Consider the following 22,034-nt stretch of genomic DNA (forward strand, 5'->3'; position numbering starts at 1 on the left):
CCAAAACCCAGCCCCGCTCCGAGGGGGGGGGGGGGGCCGACTTTTCACCCCCAAAATCGATGAAAAGCAGCAACCCGCCCTCCCCGCCTCCAAAAACCCCTTCCCCCGCGCCAGCAAAAGCACCTCTTGTGTGGTTTTTTGTTTTTTTTTTTTTTGTTGGTTTTTTTTTGTTTTTTTTAATTACTTGTAATTCCCCGTTCACCGTTATTTCCGATCGGGCGGCTGCTCCCGTGCGCGTATAAAAAAATCACCCCCCGGCAGGCAGGGACGGCCCACTGCTGCCTGCGCTTACAAACGGTATAAACCAAAAATAAATCAAAAATAAAACACCCCCTCCCCAAAAAAACCCAGATTTCTGCTTCACAGGCAAAGGCGGGGTCAGTGCGGCGGGCGGCGCCCCTCTACGTCCTCGACAAGCCGCGGTTATCCAAATCCTTCACCTGGGTGGTAACAAAACCCGGTTAGGTGAAATTTAATGGTTTTTTTTTTTCCCAAATCCGTGGGTTCAGGCCCGTTTCGGGGCCGTACCTTGTATATCCGGACCAGCCAGTGCTCCGTGGTGTACGCCTCCTCCAGCACGTCCAGCTCAAAGTCCTTGTTGCCGATTTCGGCGTTCCTCACCCGGTCGTAGCCCGGCGGTCGCTCTAGGAGAGGGCAAAGTACGGGCAGCGCTGCCACATGGCGCCCCGAAGACGCGGGGGACGCGGTGGGGCGCCCCAAAAGCGGTGTCACCCCCCACGGGGGGCGGTTTCGGGGACGTACTGGCCTCGGTGTAGACCTGGCCGAAGCGGTAGTAGCACATCTTGTACATGAGGCAGTTGAGGAGCACCGGGGAGCCCTCGCGGTCCACCCGGAACTCCCCCGTGGGGGTGTAGTAGTCGTGCTCCTTGATGTGGCGCCCCGTGTCCGTGCTGCCCCCGATCCGCACCATCCACAGGAACTTGTTGATGTCTGAAAGGTGGAGAGCAAGGAGTTGGGGGCAAAAAGCGAGGACTCGAGTTGAACTGGGGGTCAAGAGCAAGGAGCAAGGAGTTGCGTTGAGTTGGGGGGCAAAGAGCAGAGAGCTGAGTTGAGGTAGAAGAGCAGAGAGCTGAGTTGAGGTAGAAGAGCAAAGTTGAGTTGGAGGAGACCAAAAGAGCCTTTTGGTACCATTCCCACTTTGCAGCCTCAGCAGAACGTGGGACTTTGCTCCTCCAAGAGCTGTTCTGGAGAAGCCCGCGCCACCGGTGCTCCGCGGATGGGTTTGACCAAGCTCAGAGCAAGATCTTACCGTCGGATGAATACCCGGTGAGGCCTCCGAAGATTACCAGCACGTAGCTGACGTCCAGCTCCCTCATGATCTCATAGGCTTTCTCCTCCGTCGATGCCATGGCCTGGAGCGGACACAGCGTCAGCCAGGGCGCCCCCACAAAGTCAGGGCAAGGCAGCGGGCGCGGGAAGGACCCACCTGACCGACGCGGGAGATGTGCGTGTTGTTCCAGGTGTTGTTGTCCACCAGGATGGTCCGGTTGGCCATAGCCGTTATCTGGTACCCGTAGTCCCACCAGGACATCACCTTTGCGTCCTGCACTCAAACACCAGACACGCCGTCGGCGCCTCAGCGGCCAACGGTGGGTCCCCGCCGCCCGGCTTATCCCCATTTACCTCCGGCGTGTTGTGACGCAGCCAGTAATAAGCTTCTCTGAAGTCATCAAAGATGATCCTGCTGCCGTCCCCACCCCGGGCGGACAGGACGATGGAGGGGGAGGAGTAGGCCTCGCTGGTCACCCAGGTGGAGTGGAAGGTGTAGGTGATCAGGAAGAAAGCCATGACCAGGATCATGCCGCTGGCAACCTGGGGGATCAAACCGTGGTCAACGCCGGGGGGAAGAGGCCACCAGCCTCCCGCACTTGTCCCCACCAGGACCGGGTGCCCGCGCTGGCCCACCACTCACTTCGTTTTTGATGGGGTAGGTGGAGTCTTGCTGCTTTTTGCTCTTCTTGTCCGGTCGGCTGATATCCAGGTTCTTCATGTAGGTGGACAACACCTGAGAAACCCCGATGCCGGACAGGATGCACATCACTGGGGCCAGCACCAGCATAAGACGCACCTACGGGCAAGAGCAGAAGAGCTGGAGAAGAAATTTGGGCAGAAATCTGGGAGAAGAGAGAAACTAAACGCCTCGAGATTAACCCAGAGCTGTTTTTTTTAACGGAGGCAGACTGGGAGCTGCCTCCGTCTCGGAAACCCCACGGGAAGTTCTCTCAAGTCCTCACAAGTGGCTGAGGTGCAGAAGTGACCCTTGGCCAACCTGAGATGGAGCGGGTGCCTCCACAATCAGAAATCGACCCGTGGTTAGGGCTCGGGGCGCCAGAGCAGGGTGGAAACGGGCTCACAGCAGCCGTTTGCCCTCGGTCCCTGCGCGAATTTGTGTGGGTTTGCCACTCAGCTACGGGAGACCAGGAACCGAGACCCGGCGGTGGAGAGCCGTGACGTAAGGAAGCCACTAACACCAAAATCAGCGAGCTTTGCCGCGTTGCGTTCCCTCGCTGCACAGAGGGGCGAATAAACCAGTTCCAGGGAAGGGAGAGGGCCTCAAGAATGTTTCAGCTGGCTCGGGGCGGAAGAACCATCACCAAGTTCAGAAAGATAAATTAAACCAGCTTCGTTAAGACCATTTCGCCGTCCCGCCTGTGCCCAGCAGCCCTCACCATCACAGCCGAGAAGTACATGCTGGTCACGCCGTACATGATGATGAAGATGCGGGCGTCCGAGAGGTTGCTGAAGCAGTAGTACAGCCCGACTGCGGAGGGGAAGGGGAACGCGTCAGGCTCGCCCCGGCAACGCGTCGCCCGAAATAAAAAACAGCCGGCAGAGGCGCAGAGCGCTCCGCGGGGAGAGGCCAGGCTTCGGTCGCAGCCGGCGGAATAAAACCCGCGCGGTGCCGTACGGCGATTCAATAAACCGAGGTGTGACCGCGCCTGCGCCGGGCTCACCGGGGAACATGAAAACCAGAAGCTGCAGGTCGAAGTAATAGGAGGACCAAGTGGTGGGCTGGTGCTCGGAGACGGAGGCGATGATGGGGATGTTGTTCTTCGCGTAGGAAGGGTCCAGCAGGGAGTAGAAACGCCCCGTCCACGGGGAGATTTTCCCTAGAAAAGAGGAAAAGAAAAAACAAAACAAACCGTGCTGAGTTCCAGCAGAGAGCAAGCAGCAACGCTGCGAGGTTCTCTCACACGGGAAGCAGGTGCGAGGCTGAACGAGCGGTGCCGGACCTCGTTTAACGTCTCCCACTCCAAACTGCCATTTCAGAAAGGAAGTACAGGCCAGTTTTCCCCTGAACAGCCTTCGCCCCCCACCCGGCTGACATTTTTAGCACCTCTGCGCTGCTACAGATGGACAATCAGGTCCTGGAGCACCGGCTCAGCGTCCCCAGCGCACGCTGAGTCGCAGCGGGTTTCTCTCCGCGCCCCGCACCGCCCGCAGCCCAGACCTCACAGCGGCTTCCACAGCGTTCTCCTGCTAACGCACGAACTGGGGCAGGTCCCGGCCTCCCCCTTGGAGGGGGGCTCGCGGGCACCGAAAGCGCAGCGCGGGCAGAATCCGGATTGACAAATTACGTGCTCTTCAAAGCAAACGAGAGGAGGCAAAGCCGGCGGTGAAGCGCGCTCGTCGTCGCCGTTTCGGGCTACCTGTCAGCATCAGCACGGCCCCGATGGTGAGCAGGACGAAGCCAACCAGGGAAATGACGCTCCTGAAGAGGATTTCGAACTGCTGCGGGTTCAGCTTGCTCCGAAGGTAGTCTACGAAGGCGTGGATCTGACACAAGCCGAAGACGCCGAGGGCAGCCATGTGCTCCGAGGAGAGGACGGGCTGCAGGCAGGGGAGGGAGCAGTCAGATACAGAAGAGAACAAGAGTCGCGCCGTGCCCGGTATCGGCTTTTAAGATTTTTTTACTTCTCAGCAAAATTGCTGCCAGAGTCCCAGGAAACCGTCCCCTCCCCACGGACGGCGCAGCTGCCGTTTGTCGCTTCCTTACATCACCTTCGACTCCCAGCTAGGGATCCGCACAGAAAATTAAACCGATTCTCTTCAAAACGTGCACTAAGCAGGCATTTGTCCTGCTCCACCCAGACGCACGCTGGCGTGAGCGTTTCCTTCACCGAAAACAGAAATACTTCTGTGAAAGTCATGCAGCGCCGCCAAAAGCTAATCTTGCCGAGGTGGCAACAAATCAGCGGTGCGGGAGCTCGGCCTAGGAGCCGGCCAGCCCTGACGTTCTAGCACCAACGGTGAAGGCAAGGAGAGAAACCAGGTGCCAGCTCGCTGCCACACCCCGAGAAGCGACCGTCCTGCAGCCTGCAATTGACTCCGGTCCCCACCTGGAAGCCAACAAAGGAGATCTGCATGGAGAGGATGGTTCCCAAGCAGTAGACGGTGCAATAGGCTACGTAAATCCTGTGGGAGAAGCGTCCGGTCAGCATCAGCACAAGGACGTGCAAGGGGATGAGGTTAATCAGAAAGACGTAACCGCCCCACGAGGAGACCTGCCAGAGAGAGAAAACAGACCAAAAAAATCCCACCAGTTCCGGGACTGAACGGGTTGCGCGGCACAGGTCAAACGCGGCAGCTCGCATCTTCCCGGCATCGCGCGCAGGATTTCCACCCAGCCGAGATCCGCTCTTTCTAACCGCGTCCTCAAACGCGCACCGTGAATCTTTGGTCGCCGCACCCAGAAGGATGAGAAATCCCCCGAGGCGGGAGCAGGAACGCTTACCATGTAGAAATAGGCGAGGGCGCACATCGCTGCCCAGTAGATGGAGCCGGTTTTGACGGCTTTGATCCACAGGTAGTAGGTTAACAGCATGCAGAAAATGGCGATACCTGGGCGGAAGGACGCAGAAAGGTCAAAGCAAGCTCACGCCAGCCCTGAAACGGCAATAGCAGCACGGCACAGCGCTCGATTGCATTTAAAAGAATATAAATGCTTCTGCTGCTGCCTCAGAAGGTGAACAGCAGCTCGTACGGAGAGCCAGGCCTGGGAAAAGGGTTGCATGTCTGGTTTCTGGACTGAGTCGCTGAGGTTTGTGTCTCACTGCAGACCAACAGCTCGCGTGGCCTCTTCTGCACACAGCGACTCCCTGCACGGCCCCCGAAAGGCCGTCTCCAGCTACGGGAGAGGAACCTGGATCCTCTCGCACTCTAGGCATCGACAACGAGATCGCTGCCTGTGCCACTCCCAAAGTCCCGCCAGGACGGAGACAAAGCACGGGGAAAGCACGCAGCAGCTCCGATCCCAAGCGGTTTGGGGAGGTGGTGAAATCCTTTCTGACTTGCAAACAAGGACACGCAGGGAACGGGGCGCGCTCGCTGCCGGGGTCGGGAAATACTTCCAAAGTTCAAGGCTTCCCTGCTCCGAGCGTCGCAAACTCACCTTCGTTATCGTAGGAGCCGGCAACAGATCGGGAGATGTAGCCGGGCACAACCGCAATCATGGCGGCAGCAAGGAGTCCCGCCCCTGCGTCCTGGGGAAGAAAAGTCAGAGGGAGGAAAAAGAGTCAGCAGCTTTTAGGGCTTCTGTTACCACGCCATACTATGCAAAGGGTTAAAACCAAAATTTTAAAACAGATCTTCCATTTCCTAGAAGTTCTGGGTTTTGACCGGCGTGGTTTGACCTCCTGCCCCCCGACACAGTGGCGAGCTGCCTCTCCAAACCGCGCGCAGCCCGTGCTCCTCCGTAAAGCAAAAGCTGGCGAGTGGCGCCCCGAGCTTCCCCCCACCTTGAGCTCTTTGGTGAGGTGGTAAGTCACGATGGTGGTGAACGAGGAGAAGAGCGGAGCCAGGAACACGCAGACATTCCGGATGTCGATGGTGACGTGGAAGAAGTGCAGCACGTGGTAAATGGCGGCCGACGTGATCATCAGGCCTGCGGGATGGAAACGACACCGTTGTCGGGGTGCTCTCGGTCTGCTCGCAGCACCGAGGCTCGTCAGCTTGCAATTAACAGCTCTGCTCCACGCACGCCTCCCAGACCTCCCGATTTTCCCTCGCCCGAGGCGCGTTTCGGCTCGGCGAAAGCCCCGCAGCTTACCCGGGTAAATGGTGCCGCCGATGATCCTGCCCAAGGGGTACCACGCTCGGTCGTCAAACCAGTTGTGGAATTTATAGAAGCCCTCCTCCGCCAGAAAGCGGGTTGTGCGGTAGTTAAAATACCTGCAGCAGCGACGAGCGCAACCACAATCCTTAACGAGCGCTCAGAAAACGAGGCGGCTTTTGAAAGGCAGTTAAGGGACAAATTTTGGACGCCCTTTGCCGATGCCCAGGGGTACAACAGCACCGTAAGGGCTGACCGTGCGTTTTCCACGCAGAGGGAACTAGACCAATTTTCCCTGGAAGAGGAAAACCCAGCTGCGCTAAAAACCGCCCTCCAAATCCCTCTCCTCAGCGGGGATTAACTTCAGCCCGGCACGCACCACCCGAATTCCGCGTGCTCCAGAAGGGAAAAGCCCGGCAGGCCCCCATGGAACGAGATGACGACACTTACGGGTCAAACTCATGGATGACGCTTTCAAATCTCAAGACGGAAAAAAGCCTCGTGGAGAAAGCTGCAAAGGCAGAAAGAGGGCAGAGTGGCTCTACAGCACTCACCGAACCAGAGTTTTATTAGGCTTCTCGTCTACTTTAAAATCATATCTGTCTCAAAGTGGTCGTTGGCAAGCTAGAGAAGTTGTTTTACTCAAGGGAAGGAATAAGAGCGCTCGCTTAAGAAAGAAGAGACCCTCACGACCCAAAAAAGACGAGAAGGAGGAGCGGGGGTGGCTCCATCTGAGGGCACCGGCGGCTGTCCGCAAGGCCGGCGCAGCGGGACGCAGACTTACAGAGCACAGCCGCCATCGACAAGATGAGGAGCTTGAGCAGAGTGTCTTGCTTCTCATAGGAGAGCCGGAGAAACCCTAACTTGGTCATTTTCACACCAAAGGCGGAGTCGGAGGACGCCTGAAAACCTGCAGACAAACAGGGCCGACGGTCAAAGCGCGAGCCAGCCGCCAGCCCCGCGATTTCGCTGCCTGCTTCGCAAACCAGGACCTGAAACTCCCCACCCCGCCCAAGGAGGCCGTCGCCCACCCGCCAGCCCTGCCAGACGCTTTCGCCGACCCCCTCTCTCTTCCCAAATCCCTGCCTCCCATCCTCACCTGATCACTTGCCCCAAGTCTCCGTCGAGGTTTTTCTTTTTTTTTCTTTTTTTCCTTTTTTCTTTCTTTTTTTTTTTTTTCACAGAGACCAGAACTTCTTCGGGGGAGAGGACGCGTCTGTTTCCCTGCGCACAAACCAAAATCCAAGCGTAAGCTTTCAGCAAAACCGCCGTGTTTTCCCTAGCCGGTCTCCGGAGTTTAAGCACCGCTTGTAAGTGATGCAGAAAAAAAAAATAATCCAGGGAGAACACAAGAAATGGGCGCTGTTTTTTCCCATTTTGAATTATCTACGTTAATCGGCTTTGCTCACACCGGCTAAGTGGGCTGTTTAATTCAGCCTCCCCGGGCGGAGGAAGAGCCGGTGAAATCCTGGTATCGGACACCAAGGAAGTGAAACCGCGGCCGAAAAATAATGGAAACGCTCTGATTTCTTTAAAATACTTCTTTAGCCAATCAGTCCTGGAAAAACCCCACTGCTCCCCGCAAATTCAGTCCCAGAAGCGGCAGATCAATCCTCAGCCCGCGTCTCTGAGCTCCAGATTTGGACAGGCGGAGATTTAAAAATAAAACACAAACTGGGCCTGAAAAAAAATATCTGTCCGTGCCCCAGAAGTGATTCCGCCTTGCACGCGCCCGTCGCTAATCGGTACAGAAATTACCCCGAGGTGTAATTATTTCCTCGTTTCCCTGGGGACGACCAGCAGCGGCCCCAACCCCTCGCCCCCCAGCCCCGAGCCCCCCGTGGGTCTGCATCCCCCAGGCTCCAGCCCCTGCCAACCAGCACTGCCTCACCCCACAGGGCACCCCGCAGCATCGCCCATCCCCAACCCCATCACTGGGGCGCCCCGTAACCCCACAGCCCCTCGCTTCGCAGACCTGGGCACCCCACAGGCCTGGGCACCCCACAGCCCCCTCACCCCACAGGCCTGGGCTCCCCACAGCCACTCACCCCAGAGGCCTGGACACCCCGCAACCTCCTCACCCCACAGCCTTGGATACCCCATAACCCCACAGCTGCTCACCCCACAGGCCTAAGCACCCCACAAACCCTCACCCCGCAGGCCTAGCACCCCAGAACCTCCCCACTCCACATGCCTAGGAACCCCATAAATAACCCCACAGCCCCCCACCCCGCAGGCCTGGGCACCCCACAACCCCACAGCCCCCCACCCCGCAGGCCTGGGCACCCCATAACCCCACAGCCCCCCACCCCACAGGCCAGGGCACCCCACAACCCGACAGCCCCCCATCCCGCAGACCTGGGCACCCCATAACCCCACAGCCCCCCACCCCACAGGCCAGGGCACCCCCCCACAGCTCCTTATTCCAGGCCTGGGCACCCCAAAACCTCCTCACCCCAGAGGCCTGGGCACCCCACAACCCCACAGACCCCTCCCCGCAGGCCTGGGCACCCCTCGCGCCCCCCAGGCCGCAGCCCCGGGCACCCCGCAGCTCCCCCGCCCCCCGGCAGCCCCCTCCCCGCCCCTCGGGGCCGCCGCCCTCACCCGGGCGCCGCTCTCGGCCCCGCCGCCCCGGCCATCCGCCCCGCGCAGCCGCGCTCGCACCTCCGCCGCGGCCCGCCCCGCCCGCTCGCCATTGGTCCTCACCGCCGCCGCTCCAGATGCGCCGCCGCTCATTGGCCGCGGGGTCCGGCGCTCAGCCGGGGGCGGGGTGCAGTGAGCCGCTTACGGCGCCTTCCGATTGGCGGAGGGTGAGGAGGGCGGGGCCGGCGGAGGACGAGCCGTGACGTGTCCGTCCGCGCTTGGGGGCGCCCGGAGGGGCGGGGCGAGGCGGGTCACGTGGGCGGAAGAGGGGCCTTCCCGCCACGTGGGCGGCGCCGCGGGGCAGGCGGCGGCGGGGCCGGGGGTACCGGTACCGGGGGACCCCGGCCGCGCCCTGGAGGGACGAACTACCCCCCCCCCCCCCCCCCCCCGCACCCCGGACCGGCTTAAACACAGGGGCAGGCGCAGGTTTCTCCATTTAATGTTTCAGTGTGAAAATACTCGAGAAAAGTTAAACCGGCCCCTCCAAAAAACCAAAATAAACCCAAAAACCCCAAAACCACGAGTTTTTGTTTCGTGTCCGACCCCACAGAAACGGAACATGCACGGGGGGGTGCTCGACTGCAGCTGGAATTCCCCAAAAACGGGGCGGGGGGCGTAGAAAAGAGCCCGCTATAAAACAAGTGCAGGGCACGACCCGGTTGTTAAAAATCCCAGTTTTTCGTTTTTTTCCCCTCTTTTTCCCCTCCCTCCCCAGAAACGTCCGCGGTGGCTCAGTGCCCCGGCGCAGCCGCGTGCTTGGCGGGAGAGGGCTGGGGGGTGAGCAGGCGGTCGGAGGAGGAGGAGGAGGAAGCACCGCTCAGGGCGGACTGAAGGTAAACGGTCTTGTGAAAGAGCCTGTTGCTGAGGAAAACCACCACGGAAAAGAGCCGGAGCTGGAAGTGGCTGCGAGGGAAGAGAGCCCCGTCAGCGCCGGGAGGATCCCGGCCCGTGCCGGGATTTCGGGAGGGCGCCATACTCACTAGGTTTTGCCGGGGGTCCTCGCTTCGTTGGCGCTGATGATGAAGAGAGGGAAAAGGATGGAGAAGAGGCAACCGCTGGAAAAGGGGGGAAAAAAAAAAAAAAAGGGAAATAATTTTTTCGAACGGCATTTGGTTGGGTTTGGCGGGTGTCTTGGCGCAGAGGAGGCCGCACCTGACGATGTAGGAGGACTGCATGGCGGTGAGGAACGCCAGCGGCAAGCCGAAGCCGAAGTAGTAGGGCCAGTTCCTCTCGATGTTGGACAACCGCTGGTGCATCTCCACTCCTGGCGAGAACGAAAACCCCGCGGGCAGCGACCCGCGGGAGGACGGACCCGCGTTACCCTTCACTCCGTCATCGCAACCGAAGATGAAAAATAAATAAATAAATAGATAAATAAATAAATTAACCGGCCTGGGATGCCCCTCGAGCGGAGAAACCCTCAATCCGGAAAAAAAAAAAACCGTGCGGAGCGGGGAGCGGGGGAAGGCCTGACCTTTGTTAAACCAGCGGTACTCGAAGCAGTACAGCGAGTAGAGCAGCGACATGTGCAGCAGGCTGACCAGCTGGCCCACGAGGTCGATGGGGAAGAGGCTCACTATCATCCCCTGCGGATTAAAAAAAGAAAAAATAAAAAAAAGAAAAGTTTAAAAAGAGGTGAGCGAGCGAGACGGAGCGGTTCCGGCTGGCCAACAGTTGTTTTTCGGCGTGCGGGCGACTCTGATCTCACCTGGATGAGGAAAAGCGCCTGCAACAAGAGGTTAAACAACATATCAGCGATGATTTTACTGACGCTGGGGAAGGGATGAGGCTTTCTGCCGGAAACTTCGAACGCTAGATCCGCAATGTCCTAAAAATAATAAAGAAAAAAGAATAAAAAAAAAGAAAAAATGGGCTTGAGGGAAACAAAATTCAGAGAACCAGGGGCTCAGGTTCCGTCACCCACCTGAAACCAGATGGCGTTGACAATCTTACTGAGCACGAAGAGGGGAAGGACCCAGAGGGCGCTGAAGATGGAGGTGAGGATGAACTCCAGCCACGACCAGACGTCGCCGTGCAAGGAAGGGTCACCTTCGGAAGACAGACGGGGGGGAAAAAACCCAGACCAACCCCCCAGACGCGTGAGGAACTGGTGTAGGAGCCTGCTTTCACGTCACCACCGTTTCCCGGCACGGCCGGCTCTGCGCCGCGGGGAACTTCTGCCTGCGGCGCTCGAGGAGAGGAGAAACCTCCAACCCCAACCCCGGCTCTTCAAAAGAACGTTTCCACCCACTTGCTTTTTATTTACTCGCAAAAACACGCTGACAAACGCGTGCTACGAGTGGGAAAAGCCCACTAGATCCGTCACACGCAGGCTGTCGGTGGGGTTAGCTGTCTCTCCGATTTCCCCCTAAGTAATTAGTGACGGCCTTGATCAGCACAGGGAGGAAGAGAAAAAACAACGCCAGGAGACAGCGGTGCGAGGAACAGCTCAACGGGACAAAGCCCCGGGACCCCCCCACTCGTCCCACGGCTCGCTCAGCGCCCCGCAGCGCAAACGGGAGGGGTACTCACCGATGATCTGCGCCGTGACCGAATGAAGGACAGGTATAAACACTCGGTAAAACAAGAAGAGACTAAGCTACGGGGGAAAAAAAAAACCACAACAAGGGCTCTGGGTGAGGCACTGCGTCCCTTAAACACGGAGCAATTCTCTTTAATACAGCCCAAATCCACAACCGAGCGCCTTCCTCCTCGCATTTCCACGCCAACTCCTCGCGTGTGGCCACAGCCTAGCGGGAAACCAAAGCCGGCGATTTATTAGGCTGCACAGCGCCTGCTCCGCGAAGGACCGGCCTCCTGAAACCGGAGGTGAGAGCCAAGGAAATGTCTCAATATTCAACTCGGCAGAGCGACGTCCCAGAGCGCAGCGCAGCAGGAGCGGAACGTTTGGGTGAACGCAGCGTCACAGGCTTGAGGAAAGCAGCTGGGGTCTCGCGCGCCGTTTCCCGAGCGCGTCTACGATCCCGTACCGCGCCCCGTAAAACACAGCGCCGGCTCCCACCGATTCCCCCCGGCTCACCGCGCGCGAGGGCTGGAGCGGGGCGCTGCTTTTCGCGGCGCTTTTACCATAGAAAACGGGAAAAACATCCGCTTACCCAGAAGACACCTCCGTTCCAGGCGCAACACTGAAATATCCGGCTCACGATCCGGGGTTCACTGCAGAGAGACGGGCCAGACGTGTTACGGTCCCGGCGCCCGGAGAAACGCCCCCCAACAAGCGACAACCGCCTCCGTCCCCGCGTTTCGGACGCCTCGGAAACGCTGCGGATAAGCAGCTCAGCGGCAGCGACGCGCCGGGTTTTATCTGGACGGGGGAATCCTGGGGGAAATCCCCACACGGACTCGCGCCGGGTTTCAGCCAGTGCCCCGTCACAAGAATATTCACGTCAGAGAGCCTCTTCCAGCCTTTTTTAATTCTCCGTATGTGCACGGAAACGGAAGAAAAGCAAAGCTTTCTTCCCGATTTTTGAGCATTTGTTAGAGATCTCTGGCTTTGCTCTCCTCAGACTCTCACTGAAATAAAACGAGGGCTTTTTGGGTGCAAAAGAGGCTGTTTCAGCTCAGCTCTTCTCTCTCTTTGCGGCGTTACCTACGGAGAGCAGCTCCACAGCGCTTTTCCAGCGTAATTATCAACCGAGCGTCACCGCGTCCAGCGCCAGCCCGACTCATCAGGGCAGCGGAGAAACACCTCGGCGCGGTTTGGGAGTCAGGCACAAGAACGGGCGCCGGTTCGCTCCCACGCGGGTACAATCCCGGCATCGCCAGCCTGCGGACGGCCGCGGAACGCGGCAAGGCCGGGGTGAAAAAAAAAAGACACTCGATGTGATTTAGGTGTCTGGGGCAGAGCCGAGCGGCTGCTTTCCCTGGGCTTTATTCCTTAAACCCCCGCTTGCCTCGGCTCTCCTTTCAGCCAGACAACTGCGCTACGACGGATATTTAGAAGGAAAAAACAAGCACGAGCACTGCCAAGTCACTGTGACTCGCAGAGGTTCTGCAATTCACGGGGCTTTTCAGAGCTCCGGGCAGACGATCGCTCGCTCCCTGCCCTCAGCAGACGCCGCGGAGAGAGGGAATTACCGGATTTACCGGGGCCCGTACTCACCTCTCTTGCTTCTTCTCCTCCAGGTGAAACCTGCGCTGGGCCAGCGCGCTGTTTGCTCTCCTTCGCCTCTGCTCTTCCCTCTTCTGCTGGATCCGGGCGTCCAGCTTCGAGATGGTGCAGATGCCCCAGATGGAGTCCTTGATTCCCTGCGGGCGCGGGGACAGGCCATCATGCTGCGCCCCTCCGGAGAGAAGGAACGGGATGCAGCCCCCCGGCTACGGACCAAGGACCGGGGAAGCCAGCACCCGGCTCAGCCGCAGCCAAGGTTTGGAGCAGCGACGCCGGCTCATTTTCCACGGCTTGGTGACCTAAATTACCGCACGTCTCAGCATCTTTACAAGCAGCGGTATTTTTTTTCTTTTTTTTTTTCTTAAAAGGTGTGATTTCTCATCCAATCTGTGCTATTTATAACCCCTGGCAAGAGCCAGAGTCAGATCTTTCACAGCCCGTTTCGTCTGCCTGGCAGAACGCCCCTCATCCCCTGCCAGCATTTCTAAGGCCAATAAAGTAGACCGAGACAAAATATTTAGGATTCTGTTAAATGAAAAACTTCCAGGCCACAGGGGCTTCGCACATCCTAACGCCGCCTCGGATGAACGCTGAGCCCTTCGCAACAGACACACGGCACAACAGCCAGCTCGGGAGGAAATTATTCCGGAAAACACGCGGGGAGCAACGCATCCCACACAGCCACGTCAAATCTAACCGTCACCGGCGAGCGGAAAGCTTGCCTACAGGTATCTGTGCCTGACAAAATCCGTGCCTTCGATTCAAACACACCCAGAGCCCCTTTTCCTTCAAATTTTTTAACCCACCCTTGATGACGCAGGAAGGAGGGCGCTCCCCGCAGGAGACCCACCGTCAGCGAAGCAAACGAGGCCGGTCCCCGCGACAGAGGACCCGAAGCGCGGAGACTCACCCTGACGAGGTCGTGAAGGAAGGTTTTCACGCTGTCCGCCATCTCGACTCCAGCATCACCTCTGGTTCCGAAACTATCAACTACAGGGAGAGGGGAAAAGCCGAACCCAAACCCCTCTCATCCTGGAGAGCCGGGAAGCGGATGGAGCCTGCGGAGAGAGAAAACGCTGCACCACGGCAGGCGTCAACGGCATCGGCCTGAGCGGGGTAGTTACAAACTAAATCACACCCTGACATTTCCGACAGGGAGGGAAGCCCTCGCTAATTTAACGCTTCACAGCTCCGCACCTCCTCTTCCTCACGCGCCAGGGAAGAAACTCCAGGCCTACAATTAGGAGCCCGAAAAAATGAGGGCTGCTCCACAGCTGTCCCACAAGCCTCTGCCCAGAGCAGCAGTTATCCCAAGCAGCCCTTTGCCAAAAACGTCGTGCTGAGTCTTCTGCTTCTTCTAAAGCGCCACAGAAATACAGAGAGCGGCTGAATTAAGGGAAAAAAAAATTTAAAAATCACCAGCTAATAAAACTCGTGGAGCTTTCCACCGGGATTCAAGGTGCCCGCTTCTCCTAGGCGGGAGCAAGCCGGTGTCGCAAGCTCCGACGTGCCAGCGTTGCTGTTGCTCTGTGACGCGCAGCGCAGGATACAAACGACTAAAAATAATTTTTAAAAAAAAAGATTTTTCCTTCGGTCATTCCGAGACAGCACCTGCTAGGGTTTGAACCGCGACAGCAAATGCCAGTTCAGAAGCAGACCTGGCCTCCAGTTTTATTAACGCCAAGTTAATCGCACGCACTCGCACCCTGAACTCAAGCTTTTGGAGGCGGACGCGCTCGGCCCCAGGCGGAGGTCTTGTCGCTGTCGCCGGGCGTTGGAGGTCGGGGTCGGCTGGCAGCGCGGCGGCAGAAACAAAAGGCAGAACGGAGCGTTTCCTTTGTTCCAGGCGGCTGCACCTCGCCGCCCTTCGCGCTCGGAAACGTACGCGTTCAACGGGGCGAGACCCGACCGCCGCGCCGGCCCGGCTTTGCCCGATTTATTGTTACGCGTTCGTGGGTCACCGTGCACGGGGCAGGATCCTCACAGCCCCCCAGAGGTGCCCGGGGTGGGGGTCCCACGCCGCCTTGGGGCGGGGATCGTCTCCCCCCGCTGTTAATGGGGGTGAGCCCTGTGGTCAGCCACCGCGGGGGGCAAACGTACCTCAGAGCTGCGACCCGCGCACAAACACGCGGTATTTTACCTCAGGGCTGCCCCCAGCAACCCCCCCGAGGCCCACAGGTACCTCAGGGTAGCCCCAAGGATCCCCTGAGGCAGAAAATTACCTCAGGGTAGCCCCCCGCAGTCCACCTGGGGCCCCAAGTTACCTCAGAGTTACCCCATGGAACCCTTGAGACCCAAAATTGCCTCAGAGTTACGCCACGGATCCCTCGAGGCCCAAAATTGCCTCGGGGATGTCCCACGGATCCCCTGAGGCCCACAGTCACCTCAGGACTGCCCCCACAGCCCATCCGCGACCCAAAACTACCTCAGAGATACCCTACGGATCCCTTGAGACCCAAACTTACCTCAGGGGTGCCCCATGGATCCCCTGAGACCCCGAATTTACCTCAGGGGTGCCCCATGGATCCCCTGAGACCCCGAATTTACCTCAGGGGTGCCCCATGGATCCCCTGAGACCCCGAATTTACCTCGGGGGCGCCCCACGGATCCCCTGAGACCCCGAATTTACCTCGGGGGCACCCCACGGATCCCCTGAGACCCCGAATTTACCTCGGGGGCGCCCCCCGGATCCCTTGAGACCCCGAATTTACCTCGGGGGCGCCCCACGGATCCCCTGAGACCCCGAATTTACCTCAGGGGCGCCGCACGGATCCCCTGAGACCCCGAATTTACCTCGGGGGCGCCCCACGGATCCCTTGAGACCCCGAATTTACCTCGGGGGCGCCCCACGGATCCCCTGAGACCCCGCATTTACCTCGGGGGCGCCCCACGGATCCCTTGAGACCCCGAATTTACCTCAGGGGGGCCCCGTGGATCCCTTGAGACCCCGAATTTACCTCAGGGGCGCCGCACGGACCCCCTGAGACCCCGAATTTACCTCGGGGGCGCCGCACGGACCCCCTGAGACCCCGAATTTACCTCGGGGGCGCCCCACGGATCCCCTGAGACCCCGAATTTACCTCGGGGGCGCCCCACGGATCCCCTGAGACCCCGAATTTACCTCGGGGGCGCCCCACGGATCCCCTGAGACCCCGAATTTACCTCGGGGGCGCCCCACGGATCCCCTGAGACCCCGAATTTACCTCGGGGGCGCCCCCCGGATCCCTTGAGACCCCGAATTTACCTCGGGGGCGCCCCCCGGATCCCCTGAGACCCCGAATTTACCTCAGGGGCGCCGCACGGATCCCCTGAGACCCCGAATTTACCTCGGGGGCGCCCCACGGATCCCTTGAGACCCCGAATTTACCTCGGGGGCGCCCCACGGATCCCCTGAGACCCCGCATTTACCTCGGGGGCGCCCCACGGATCCCTTGAGACCCCGAATTTACCTCGGGGGCGCCCCACGGATCCCCTGAGACCCCGAATTTACCTCGGGGGCGCCCCACGGATCCCCTGAGACCCCGAATTTACCTCAGGGGCGCCCCACGGATCCCCTGAGACCCCGCATTTACCTCGGGGGCGCCCCCCGGATCCCCTGAGACCCCGAATTTACCTCGGGGGCGCCCCCCGGATCCCCTGAGACCCCGAATTTACCTCGGGGGCGCCCCCCGGATCCCTTGAGACCCCGAATTTACCTCAGGGGGGCCCCGTGGATCCCTTGAGACCCCGAATTTACCTCAGGGGCGCCGCACGGACCCCCTGAGACCCCGAATTTACCTCAGGGGCGCCGCACGGACCCCCTGAGACCCCGAATTTACCTCGGGGGCGCCCCACGGATCCCCTGAGACCCCGAATTTACCTCGGGGGCGCCCCACGGATCCCCTGAGACCCCGAATTTACCTCGGGGGCGCCCCACGGATCCCCTGAGACCCCGAATTTACCTCGGGGGCGCCCCACGGATCCCCTGAGACCCCGAATTTACCTCAGGGGCGCCCCACGGATCCCCCGAGGCCCACAGCCACCTCCGGACCGCCCACGGTGTTCCGCGGGGGCCTCACAGTCACCCCGTGTCCCCCCCGCGCCCCCCGAGGCCTCGCCCCCCCCCACTCACCGGCGGCCGGGGGCGCACGGCGCGGCAGGCGGCCCAGCTCCCGGCGGCCCGGCCGCCCCCCCCACCGCGCATGCGCTGCGCGGAAACCACGGCGACCCCGCCGCCCGCCCTCCTCGGGGGCACCGCGCAGGCGCAAAGCTGCCGGCTCGTTGGCGCGCCCCTCCCGCGCATGCGCGGTGCCGGCGTGCCGCGCCGGGTGGGGGGAATGGGGGAAATTGGGGGATGCTGGGGGCAATGGGGTAATTTGGGACACGGGGGGGGGGGAATGGGGGATACTGGGGGGAAATGGAGGGGATGATGGGGGTAACTGGGGACACTGGGGGGCAATGAGGGGATAATTGGAGGGGTAATGGGGGCAATGGGGACACTGGGGGGGCAATGGGGGGTAACTGGGGACACTGGGGGGCAATGAGGGGATAATTGGAGGGGTAATGGGGGCAATGGGGACACTGGGGGGGCAATGGGGGGTAACTGGGGACACTGGGGGGCAATGAGGGGATAATTGGAGGGGTAATGGGGGCAATGGGGACACTGGGGGGGCAATGGGGGGTAACTGGGGACACGGGGGCAATGAGGGGATAATTGGAGGGGTAATGGGGGCAATGGGGACACGGGGGGGACAATGGGGGGTAACTGGGGACACTGGGGGGCAATGGGGGAGATACTGGGGAGCAATGGAGGAGTAATAGGGACACTGGGGGGCAATGGGGGGATAGTGGGGACAGTGAAGGGGTAATGGGGGCAAGGAGGAGCAATTGGGGACACTGGGAGGGCAATGGGGGTAACTGGGGACACTGGGGGGCAATAGGGGATGCTGGGGCAATAGGGGAGATACTGGGGAGCAATGGAGGAGCAATTGGGACACTGGGGGGGCAATGGGGGATAGTGGGGGGTAATGGGGACACTGGGGAGGCAATTGGGAATACTGGAGGGGGCAATGGGGACACTGAGGGGGCAAAGGGAGGCAACTGGGAATACTGGAGGAGGGTAATTTGGGACACTGGGGGGGTAATTGGGAGGGCAATGGAAACACTGGGGGATAACTGGGACATGGGGGGGGCAATGGGGGTAACTGAGGACATCGGGGGGTAATTGGGGACACTGGGACTGGGGCCAGCGGGGCTGGGGGGCACTGGGACGCGCACAACAGGGGAGCCTGAACGGAGACAGTGGGACTGGGGGTGTGGGGCCATAATGGGGATACTGGGGCTGGCGGAGGGGTTGAGGGCAGTGGGGGGGATGCTGGGGGCACTGGGGGAGCACCGGGGGGAGCCTGGCAGCTGCGAGCTGACCAGCGTGGTGGCACAAATGGGGGGGGGGCAGCCCCATTTACCCCCCAGCGCACTCACTGTCCCTTTTCTTAGTTTTTATTTCAGTGGGGGGGGGCAGCGCCAGGCCGGGGAGGGGGCGACCCCCTCCCCTTCCCAAATCAAATCACCCCCCCCTCCTCCAGCGCCTCCCCGTCCAGCAGCCGCTGCCAGCCCAGGCGCCGCAGGTCCAGGCTCTCGTAGCGGCCCCTCACCAGCAGCTCGGCCACCGCCCTGCCCGCCGCCGGCGCGTGCTGCAACCCGTGGCCGCTGAAACCGGCGGCGAAAAAGAGATTTTCCAGTCTGGGGTGAGGTCCCAGCACCCCGTTGCGGTCAAAGGCGTTGTGGTCGTAGTAACCCGCCCACGCCCCCCGCGGGCGCAGGGCGGCGAAAGCCGGGACGCGGCGAGCCAAGAGGGGCCAGATGCGCTCCTGGAAAAAATCGTGATCCACCGAGAGATCGCTCGGGTTCGGCTCATCCTCCTGGGGAAAAAAAAAAAAAAAAAAAAAAAAGAAGTCGAGTATTTTGTATTTTTTATTTAAAAAAAAAAAAAAAAGGGGGGGAATAATTTCGGGGAGCCCTCCCCGGGCGCACCTCGGCGGGGCTCATGCCGCCCAGGTAGTTGCCGGCGATGCCGTCGCGGCGAAAATAAGCGCCGGTGGTGTCAACGAGGAGGGGGCAGGAGAAGCCGGGGCCGTCGGGGCAGTGCCAGCAGAAGACGTACCTGTAGGGATAGGGGGCAGCCCCCCAAAAACCAAACCAAAAATGGGGCTGAGGGGGTCAGGCTGTGACCCCCCCGCCCCAAAAACTAAACTGCCAAGGGGTTCACCCCCTCCGCCTGTGAAGATGGAGGGGTGCTGGGGTGCGCGTCCCAAAAAGCACCGAGGGGGTTCACCCACAACAGAAGGGCGTGTGCCCCGCCTCCGCGGGCCCCCCCCCCAAAAAATATCCGCCCCCCCCAAACCTCTTTCTGGGCTGGATGGGCAGGGGGGGCTGGCGTAGCCCCTTGGGGAGCCCCGCCGCCTCCAGCAGCTTCCCGGCCCAGGCGCCGGCGGCGTTCACCACGATGGCGCAGGCGACCGGCTGGTACTCCAGGCTGTGCGGCGCGTGGATCTGGGGGGGGGGCACGGGCACGCGTGGGGGGGGTCACGGACAGGCGCCGGGACCCCCCACCCAACCCCGGCGCGGGGGGAGGAGGGGGTACGCGCGCTCACGTGGACGTATTTGATGCGGGCGGTCGTCGGCGGCGGTCCCGGCGGCCGCGTGGCGTCGTCAGCCGAGGTGACGAAACCTGGAGGTTTTGGGGGGAAAGGGGTGAGTTTGGGGGGTGTGGGGGGGTCACGCCCCGCTGTCGTCGGCCCGTGTCCCCCCCCCACCCCTCACCTCGCACCTCGCCGGTGCAGCTGAGGACCCCCAGGGACGTGGCTTTGCGTCGGAAAGCGTTGAGGAGGGTCCAGGGGTCGAACCAGCCTTCATCCTCCAGACCTGGGGGGGTAAAAACACGCGGGGGGGGGCACCACAGCATGACCCCCCTTGAAAAAAAAACACCCCAATTTGAGGGGGGCTGGGCCCTCCCTTCCCGAAATAAAGCGAGGGTGAAGGATGCACCCAGGGGGACGGGGGGATAGGGGGTGAGGGGGGTCCCCATACCCCCCCCCCCCGCGCCCCCCCCGTACCGTAGGACCCCACGGCCACGCCCTCCGTGTCCATCCAGGGGAATTTCGCCTTCAGCTGGGTGGGAGACAGCAAGGCCACCTGCGCCCCTTCCTCCCTGGGGACGGCCAGCGTGCGGAGATGGGGGCGGAACAGGATGAGACCCCCCCCTCCTCCCCAAAAAAAGCCCCCCCACCCCCCCGTGGGGGGCGTTGTGCGCGTCCCCCACCTCTGGAGCCGGACCACGGCCTCCAGCGCCGCAGCGCCCTGGGGGGAGGCGAGGAACAGGTACCCCGAGGGCTGGAACTGGATGTCGATGGGGGGCTCGTTCGGCACCCCAAGGTGCTCCTGGAAGGGTGGCGGGGGGGGCACCCTGGTGAGAGAGGCTGGACCTCCCCCCCCCCCCCCCCAAATAACACTCCCACCCCCCCACCCAAAATCACCCCGCTTACATTGATGTTGCGGAGAAAGCTGGCGGAGAAGCGGGACATCCGGATATTTTCCGGGACGGAAAACTGCTGCCGGATCCCCCCCACCGACAGCACCGTGGAGGCCTGGGAATACTGAAGACCCGCCCCCCCCCAAAAAAGGGGGTCGCTAGGGGGTCCCCGAGGCCGCAGCCCGCCCCGGGAGGGGGGTGTCTCACCGTGGGGTCCCGCTCCACCACCAGCACCTTCATGCCGTGGCGCCGGCCCTCCAGCGCCTTCAGCCAGTACGCCACCGACCAGCCCACCACGCCGCCCCCCACCACCACCACGTCGGCTTCGTCGGGGGGGCGCGGGCCCGGGGGCATCCCCGGGGGGGTCCAGCCCCCCAAACTGCCCTCCCTCGCCGGAAGCTGATCCTTCAGGGTCTGACCCAGGCGCCTCAGACCCTGCCCCAGCTCTGCCGGGATATTTGGGGGGGGTGGGGGGGGCACGGCTGGCAGCCCTCTTGGGACCCCCTAATCCCCCCGGCACCCCCCATCCCCTCTGGTACCCCCTACTCCCCTGGGACACCCCCACTGATCCCTCCTGGGACCCCCCCCAATGCCTTCCCCAGTCCCCTGGGACCCCCTAATCCCCCCGGGACACCCCTGAAGCCCCTCAGTTCCCTCGGTGCCCCCCTAGGCCCCTCTGGGATACCCCCCCAATCCCCTGGGACCCCCCAGGACTCTCTGTGGCCCCCCAGGACCTCCCCAGTCCCCTGAGACACCCCCCCCTCAGCCCCCTGGGACCCCCTAATCCCCCTCTGGGACCCCTCCAGCCCCCTCCATACCCCCTGGGACCCCCCTAGGCCCCACTGAGACCCCCCAGGACCCCCCTAGGCTCCCCTGAGACCTCCCCCAGCCCCCTGGGACCCCTCCAAAATCCCTCTGGGACCCCCCAGGCCCCGCCGGGATGTCCCCAGACCCCTCAGCAGCCCCTGGGACCCCCCCTAGGCCCCTCTGGGACCCCCACCAGTCCCTCCTGGGATGCCCCAGTCTGCTCTGGGACCCCCCCAAGACCTTCCCCAGTCCCCTGGGACCCCCAAATTCCCCCCTGCACCCATCCCCCGGTCCCCTCTGCATCCCCTAGGACCCCCCTAGACCCCTCTAGGACCCCCTCCCAGGACCCCCAATCCCCTGGAACCCCCCAGGACACTCTCTACCCACCCAGGACCCCCTCAGTCCCCTGGGACACCCCCCCGCCATTCCCTTAGGACCCCCTAATCCCCCTCTGGGACCCCCCAGCCCCCTCCGTACCCCGTGGGACCTCCCAAGGCCCCACTGAGACCCCCTAGGCTCCCCTGGGACCCCTCCAAAATCCCTCTGGGACCCCCCAGGTCCCCCCCTGGGACGCCCCCAGGCCCCTCAGCATCCCCTGGGACCCCCCTAGGCCCCACTGGGACCCCCCAGGACCCCTCTAGGACCCTTCCCAGCCCCCTGGGACCCCCAAATCCCCCCAGGGACCCCCCAGGTCCCCCCCCGCCCCCTCCCAGGTCTCACCGCTGAGGATGTCGTTGCCGAGCGGGGCCGCGGTGCGGAGGGACCGGCCCGGAGCCCCGACCGGTACCGGGGCCCCCCCCCGCCCCCTCGGCGGGCGCAGCGCGCGCCCCCAGCGCAGCATGCCGCTCGGCCACGCCCCTCTCCGCTTA

At 61.7% G+C, this 22,034-nt stretch overlaps 3 protein-coding genes across 4 annotated transcripts; all 3 read right to left on the reverse strand.

Annotated features, from left to right (window-relative positions):
• Positions 1–140: 140 nt before the first annotated feature.
• Positions 141–8,744, reverse strand: STT3A (STT3 oligosaccharyltransferase complex catalytic subunit A). Its single transcript, XM_086766227.1, has 19 exons — positions 8,678–8,744; positions 7,173–7,297; positions 6,858–6,983; positions 6,524–6,584; positions 6,071–6,192; positions 5,760–5,905; positions 5,414–5,504; positions 4,757–4,863; positions 4,362–4,526; positions 3,672–3,852; positions 2,976–3,131; positions 2,691–2,782; positions 1,934–2,089; positions 1,645–1,833; positions 1,448–1,564; positions 1,271–1,373; positions 763–951; positions 529–644; positions 141–440 (listed from the first exon to the last, which is right to left on the reverse strand). The coding sequence occupies exons 3-19, from the start codon at positions 6,943–6,945 to the stop codon at positions 402–404; spliced, it is 2,118 nt and encodes a 705-aa protein (XP_086622353.1). The 5' UTR covers positions 6,946–6,983; positions 7,173–7,297; positions 8,678–8,744; the 3' UTR covers positions 141–401.
• Positions 8,745–9,139: 395 nt separating this feature from the next.
• On the reverse strand, positions 9,140–17,065 carry EI24 (EI24 autophagy associated transmembrane protein). 2 transcript variants are annotated; one of them, XM_086766274.1, is made up of 11 exons: positions 16,960–17,065; positions 13,759–13,906; positions 12,840–12,985; positions 11,833–11,893; positions 11,249–11,315; positions 10,641–10,765; positions 10,425–10,544; positions 10,191–10,302; positions 9,869–9,980; positions 9,697–9,771; positions 9,140–9,619 (listed from the first exon to the last, which is right to left on the reverse strand). In XM_086766274.1, the coding sequence occupies exons 2-11, from the start codon at positions 13,798–13,800 to the stop codon at positions 9,448–9,450; spliced, it is 1,032 nt and encodes a 343-aa protein (XP_086622400.1). In that variant the 5' UTR covers positions 13,801–13,906; positions 16,960–17,065; the 3' UTR covers positions 9,140–9,447. The 2 variants fall into 2 exon arrangements, with proteins under 2 accessions (XP_086622400.1, XP_086622399.1); XM_086766273.1 differs by having other exon boundaries at positions 13,759–13,924; positions 16,960–17,049.
• Positions 17,066–18,310: 1,245 nt separating this feature from the next.
• On the reverse strand, positions 18,311–22,018 carry FOXRED1 (FAD dependent oxidoreductase domain containing 1). The gene is made up of 10 exons (XM_086766123.1): positions 21,886–22,018; positions 20,566–20,804; positions 20,372–20,482; positions 20,149–20,267; positions 19,943–20,037; positions 19,650–19,751; positions 19,481–19,557; positions 19,231–19,379; positions 18,861–18,990; positions 18,311–18,748 (listed from the first exon to the last, which is right to left on the reverse strand). The coding sequence occupies exons 1-10, from the start codon at positions 22,004–22,006 to the stop codon at positions 18,389–18,391; spliced, it is 1,503 nt and encodes a 500-aa protein (XP_086622249.1). The 5' UTR covers positions 22,007–22,018; the 3' UTR covers positions 18,311–18,388.
• Between the last annotated feature and the right edge of the window lie 16 nt (positions 22,019–22,034).

The sequence above is a fragment of the Chlamydotis macqueenii genome, chromosome 24 (genome assembly GCF_036417535.1).
Source record: "Chlamydotis macqueenii isolate bChlMac1 chromosome 24, bChlMac1.mat, whole genome shotgun sequence".
NCBI classification, from domain to species: domain Eukaryota; kingdom Metazoa; phylum Chordata; class Aves; order Otidiformes; family Otididae; genus Chlamydotis; species Chlamydotis macqueenii.

Coding starts and splice junctions, on each gene's coding strand:
- STT3A (XM_086766227.1), bottom strand. CDS start 6,945: ATGACCAAGTTAGGGTTTCTCCGGCTCTCCTATGAGAAGCAAGACACT. Junction 6,193..6,523: donor GTCATCCATGAGTTTGACCC/GTAAGTGTCGTC, acceptor TCGCTGCTGCAG/GTATTTTAACTACCGCACAA. Junction 1,374..1,447: donor ACATCTCCCGCGTCGGTCAG/GTGGGTCCTTCC, acceptor TGTCCGCTCCAG/GCCATGGCATCGACGGAGGA.
- EI24 (XM_086766274.1), bottom strand. CDS start 13,800: ATGGCGGACAGCGTGAAAACCTTCCTTCACGACCTCGTCAGG. Junction 11,316..11,832: donor GGAACGGAGGTGTCTTCTGG/GTAAGCGGATGT, acceptor TTTCCCCCGTAG/CTTAGTCTCTTCTTGTTTTA. Junction 9,620..9,696: donor AGGACCCCCGGCAAAACCTA/GTGAGTATGGCG, acceptor CTTCCCTCGCAG/CCACTTCCAGCTCCGGCTCT.
- FOXRED1 (XM_086766123.1), bottom strand. CDS start 22,006: ATGCTGCGCTGGGGGCGCGCGCTGCGCCCGCCGAGGGGGCGGGGGGGG. Junction 20,038..20,148: donor GCCGTGGTCCGGCTCCAGAG/GTGGGGGACGCG, acceptor GGCCGTCCCCAG/GGAGGAAGGGGCGCAGGTGG. Junction 18,749..18,860: donor GCGGCATGAGCCCCGCCGAG/GTGCGCCCGGGG, acceptor TTTTTTCCCCAG/GAGGATGAGCCGAACCCGAG.